Source organism: Humulus lupulus, chromosome 1 (genome assembly GCF_963169125.1).
Source record: "Humulus lupulus chromosome 1, drHumLupu1.1, whole genome shotgun sequence".
NCBI lineage: Eukaryota > Viridiplantae > Streptophyta > Magnoliopsida > Rosales > Cannabaceae > Humulus > Humulus lupulus.
This window is the reverse complement of record NC_084793.1, coordinates 101,860,307-101,866,564: the sequence shown is the minus strand read 5'-3', so window position 1 is coordinate 101,866,564 and position 6,258 is coordinate 101,860,307. Positions and strand designations below refer to the sequence as shown.

Genomic DNA, 6,258 nt, shown 5'->3' with positions numbered 1-6,258 from the left:
TTTTTTCAAAAAAAAAAAAATTAGAACATTTAATGATGAATGACTAAGAGTGAAAACTTCTCTATAGAGAGAGCCTAATTCTCAAGCACGGGTTTTGCACGAATGAAGTGGAAAGACAAACTTTTTTAATGGGCAACAAATAAAGGTTACTCCCAATCATTGGATCTGATGAATTTTTTTAGGAAAGGTCCCAAGTGTTGATCAAGTCGTAGATGAGAAGTTACTCATATGTCCGCAAGGGAGGTCAATCCTAAGGAACTAAAAGAGAATTGTCATGCCTTATCAGTGTGATGGAGAGAAGCGAAATAACAAGACAGTTGCGTGCAACACGTGTTCCCAGACATCGTGCATGAAAGCCATTCTTTAGACCGATTCTTAGCGTACCACTAGTGCTTAGACTTAGTTGTCAACTCCAGGATTGACACCTAGCACTTATGGAATAGAGAATGCTTTCTTGAGGCCAAGGAAGTGCTTGGAGTCCTCGGATTGTACAAGACAAGCCAGAGGACCTTGGGTCATCTTAGAAGAGAATATCCACCTTACATAGGTAGTGTCCATTGAGAAGGACTTAGGCCCAACCCAATACCGCACGATCCTAACTGTAACTTCGCAGTATTTTCGCCTATGACCTAAGTCCTTAGGTCAAATTTGCACTATAAATTTTCGCCTATAATGACCTAAGTCCTTGACTTGTCAGCCAACAACACTCACTCAAACACACACACGAGGGTCACAGTAAGCAAGCACAAAGATCACTCAACGCACTCCTGCCTATCAAGTAAATCTCAAGCACAACACACGTGTATTTAGGCACAAACACAGTATACGGGAACCCTTCCCCAACTTTACATATAATCACAATACAAAGAACAAGTTCTCAAGCACAACACACATGTATTTAGGTACACACACACGGGAACCCTTCCCCAACTTTACATATAATCACAATACAAAGAACAAGTGTCTCATGTACTGGACATCACCACCCTCATGTCTCGGGCGACCAAGCTACATAAATATAATGTCAACAGAGGCACCAATTGACAACCCCAATCATCTAGGTATTTGCTGGACCAATAGCATGCAACACATCTTTCAGGCAAGCCAAGTCACTCCTTAGCAACCACATGTTGCTCAACCAAGCATCTAGATCAAGCACTATTCGATCTACTCCCTAATAGATCCAAGCACGCCATGTGGGTCCTTCTGATAATTCTTAGTAGCCGTAAAGTAATCATCTGGTCCCATCTGTTCACTCAAGCAACATATATCAGCCACCACGTGCACCCCTTGTGTGCATTGCACGCCACCTATCAAGCACGTGTGCGCGCCCCTACGCCTGCACACGTGTGTGGCGCCATATGGCACCAAACCAATGGTACTCAAATCCTTCCCACAAAATGCTTGGCAACACCTCTATATAGCTCGGACACCATCCCTAGGCCACGACCGACGACTTCTCCCTGTGGCGTAGGCACTACCCTTCCTAAAGAGCATAACTGACATTTACCCCTCGGCCAGGAACATATATGATTTATGCTTAGGAGACATATGACCCTTTTCAAGGCCATATACTAAAAGCCTGATCAAGCCCTTGTAACCCAACATATTAGACCTCCCTAGGAAGCCTTTCAACCCAACTCCACTCAAGTAAGACCAAATATATATATGCCCGTGGTGTTTTCATCCACCAAGAGTTGCAGCCATGTGCGTGCACGCTCTAGTCAGTGCACATCTTAGCTTAGTGAGGGGCTAACATTAGCAATCCTTAATGGGATCGCCATGGGTCAGGCCTGAGCTTAACTATTGAACTTAGGAGAAATACCCTCAACAATATTGTAATAATTATTTTTAGAACCAATTGATGTGATACATTGCAAAAAATATTAGTTTATATTATAAATTAATATACGTGTTGTATAAGCGAGAGTCATCTGGAGGCACGGGATGTGATGGAATATATATAAATTTAAAATAATAATAAAATAATAAATTGAAGCCCCAACATGAGGACACCATCTTATGGATACTCCTGTTTAAAAGGAAACATAAAAAATGGCTAGATCCTACTCTCATATGTTTTTGCTAAAATAATTTATACACTATTGCCAATTCTCTGGGCCCTTTTACCAAAATAAACATCAAATCAAAATGCAATTAAAATTCTATAAACTCAAAAAATAAAAATAAAAAACAGACTAACCCTACCACCACCCTCTAGTCACTATTCACCAATTGAGCTGGATTAATTCAATACTCTAAAAGCTTAACATTCACTCAGTCATCTTGTTCTAGGAAATGCATCACATCTTTTTTTTTCCATTTTCTCTGGTGGATGCCATCTTTAATGCATTCATACCTACTTTTTATCAAAGTGCTTACTTTTTTTTACTACAGTTGTCCGGTTTGTATAATCTTGTTTTCTTGTTGGAGGAAAAAGTGAGAGTGCTCTGTAAATAAATATATATATATATATAGACACACTTGATACAAGCAATGTTTATTTAATTTTATTTATAGAATTTATTAATTATTTTTATTAAATTTATATCATTGTCATATAAATTTCAAATAAATAAACATTATTATATATAAAAAAATGACATAAATATATTAAATGAAAAATTAAACCATAACATTGATTATGATTTTTTAAATATATATATAATATAATAACTTTTTTAAACATAAATGATAATTTTTTTAATAAAAATTAAGATTATGTATTATATATTATTATAATAATATTTAAATTTATATTAATATAAGTATTAAATATTATTATAATAATAATATTTGAATTCATATTAATATAATTAATAAAAAATTAAGATTATATATTATTATCATAATAATATTTTATAATATTTTAATTTATATAAATATAATTATTAAATATTTAGTCCTGTATATTATTATAATAATGATATTTTATAACATTTGAATTTGTATTAAGATAATTATTATATATGTAGTCTTGTATTAAATATTATTATACTAATGATATTTTATAATATTTTAATTTATATTAATATTAATTAATAAATATCTATTTTTAATTAATTTTAAAGGTATATTCGGTTAAATATTTAGAATATTCTGTTAAAGTTAACAAAACAAACGGTTAAAAAAAAAAATTCGTTATCTATTTTTTATATATAGAAGAGATATTCTCCTGCTTAATAGGTTAACTTATATAACTATTTGTAATGGAATAAAATTTTATTCAAACAAGAGAGGGAAGATATAGTGCATAAAACCACCAAATAGTCCATGAATTGGCTTGTCAACGCATCAATTCTTGTTCCCTAATTACTAAATCAATTACTACTTGATTCCCTTTTTCTCCATGTCAACTCTTTTTAAGGTTCTTAATTAAACTGAATTGCATGTAATTTTCTAATTAAGCTAATTAGGAAGTGTCATCGCTAATTACCACACTTGTACATTACATTACATATACAACATTAAGTATTGATATGAAGTACTTGTAGTGCTGACCTCTACACACTACAATACAAGTATTTTACAATAATAAATCACTATATACGAATTTTACATTCATAATAGTGTGGTACCCAATACCTGTAGTGTCTTTTTAACATTAGTGTAAAATAATACTATATTAAGTGGGGGAAAAATTGAAGAAGAGGAGATAATAAAAACTGAATTATCTCTTTTAAACTTAATTAATAACTAACAAAGTGAAGGATTCTAAAAAAAAATTATCATCTTAAATGAGTAAGCAAACACATAAATGAAAAGAAAAGAGAAAACACTTCCCTAATTTTCATTTCTATTGCTGTCCATTATTTACTAAAGTTGTCATATAACCATACGTAACATCGGAAGCATACAAAACAAAAAGTACGGGAACTAGATTCACCATGTTGTATCCTGTATGGTAATTCTGATATGGCACTACTATGCCTGTATAATGATTGAATCAAAAGGATAATACGTAGCATTTTTATTTTTGCTTTCGGTAAGATTGTATCATCAATGATAAGTGAGAGCATTTTTCCTTTGTTTTTTTTATATATTAGGTGCGAGCAATGTGCACATTTGTTTAGTTTTATTTAAAAAATTTACTAATTATTTTTATTAGTTTTACGTAGGAAAGTAATCATGTCATGCACCTAAAGTAAGTGATAAGACTACGATTGTGACACTGCTAAGAATTTTAACACGATTGTTCAGCTCAGCAGCCTTGTACTTCTTTGGCTAATGATCCAGAGATGCAAATGTAAAGTTGGGTATCAACTTGTAAACATAAAAAGAAAGAGAAAAGATAGGAAAAGGAAGATGATAGAATAAAAGTGGGGAATCCCAAGCTTTACTATGTGCAATAGTATGATGACGTAAGTATTGTCCCCAGGTGCACCAAGCATCACCGCCACTGGGTGGGGTCAGTATGTTGAGATGAGATGAACTAAAAAAAACAACAGCCATATTTCTCACTTCTTTCATTCTAATATTCATTCCTTCTCTCTCTCTCCATTAGTTTCTTCTCTCATTCACTTTGAACCTATTATAACCCTTCATGGTCAGTCATAACCATCCCATGCAGCTCGCCCCTTGACCCCTCCATGTAATAAACTGAGATTTTTAGGAAACCAAACAAAAAAAAATGATTTCCCTGGAAGAAGCAGTAATTGATGATCATAATAGACACCAAACTGAATTACTACTCACAGATGTTGTTAATCTCGATGAAACCGGTGATGACGAGGACTACAACAGTGCCAATCATCATGCCGGAGAGTGGCTTAACCTGAGTCTGAGTGGTACTAGTAGTAGTAGTAACAGTACTAATATACAAGCTGGAGACTCAGATCAGCTGCAACCAAGGGAATCTGCACCTTCTGGCAAGGTATTTTCATGTAACTTTTGCATGAGAAAGTTTTACAGCTCCCAGGCATTAGGGGGCCACCAAAACGCCCACAAGAGAGAGAGAGGCGCAGCCAGAAGGTATCAATACTCTCACAGGTCGATGATGTCCATGATGAGCTTGGTGCCCATCAACACTTCTACTACTTCTATGGTCAGGTCGCTTGGCGTTCATCCCCATTCGTTGGTCCACAAGCGTGGCTGCAACAGCAGGCTTGGAACTTCAGTTGCAGCCAGATTTGATGAAGCAGCTGCTGCTGGGCTTGGAATGGTATGGACAACTCCATTTCCGCTTGATGATGCCATGGATTTGATATGGCCCGGGAGCTTCCGGATGGATCATCAACAGGTAGTAGCAGAGCCCAAGATAGAACCTCTCAAGCTCGACTTAAACCTCCGCCTCTGATTATATAGAAATATATATGTATATGTATGCATATATATATATATATATATGAATATCAAACTTCCACTATTCTATGCAAGTTTGTTTTTCCATAAGAGGATCAAGGTGATGTTTTTGTTCATTTACCAAGTACAAAACTAACGTATTTAGGTAGAAGAAGAACCTAGCCTACTGTGAACAGGCAGTACCAGGATGGAAATTAGTTCTTACTCTTCGTGCCTGTAATCGTACCTACAAATTAAAGAAACACCCAACCAAAAAAGTCGAAAGCCTATTTTCACTTTTTGTCAGTGTTAGTTTGATCCCACTGTGCATGGAACAATAAATCCAGTGCAATACTATGCTTATATGACACTGATTTTGGACTTATTCCATTTAATCCAACTAATTTAAGATTGTCTTTTGTTAATTATTCAATCGTTTGTAGTCCGTGTATGTGAAGTGATTAGAGACTAAACCTCTCCTTTCAAAAATTACTTTCTATAACCCTTGAGAGTTGAGACAGATACAAGTAACAACGCCAATTATAGAAACAATTTTTTTCCGTATAGGAAGCGAGCAAGAATTGAATGTCATTGTACTTCCCACTCGAAAAATGTAGTCATTTTTGGACCACTTTAATTTTTAAAAGACAAGAAATTTCTTCACGAAAGGAAGAAAAAAAAAAGTCTCAAAGCATTATTAATTTTCAGTTTTTTTTTTTGGAATTATTTCTTGTCTTTCCGTGTAAACACACATGTGAAACTTTCTCCGGTTAGTCTTTGTATTTGACTTCATGGTTTGTCAAAGCACCTAGCTCATTCTTGAAAAAAATGAGTACTTCCAAATTAATTGGAAGCAAGAAAAACATAAAATTATGGTCTGTAGCCATAGGGGTTACACCGCTGTATGACCACTCCAGTCCCAAAACACAAGATTCTGAACCTTGTTATCCTTTCTATCCTACCACTGGCAGAGTTCAA

At 34.6% G+C, this 6,258-nt stretch overlaps 1 protein-coding gene across 1 annotated transcript; it reads left to right on the top strand.

Moving 5' to 3' along the window:
* The first annotated feature begins 4,353 nt into the window (after positions 1 to 4,353).
* On the top strand, positions 4,354 to 5,713 carry LOC133796365 (zinc finger protein 4-like). The gene has a single exon (XM_062233851.1). It carries the CDS (start codon positions 4,631 to 4,633, stop codon positions 5,294 to 5,296), a length of 666 nt encoding a protein of 221 aa, XP_062089835.1. The 5' UTR covers positions 4,354 to 4,630; the 3' UTR covers positions 5,297 to 5,713.
* Positions 5,714 to 6,258: the final 545 nt, after the last annotated feature.

What these genes read in the sequence shown, in the direction of transcription:
- LOC133796365 (XM_062233851.1), top strand. Translation starts at nt 4,631, where the DNA reads ATGATTTCCCTGGAAGAAGCAGTAATTGATGATCATAATAGACACCAA.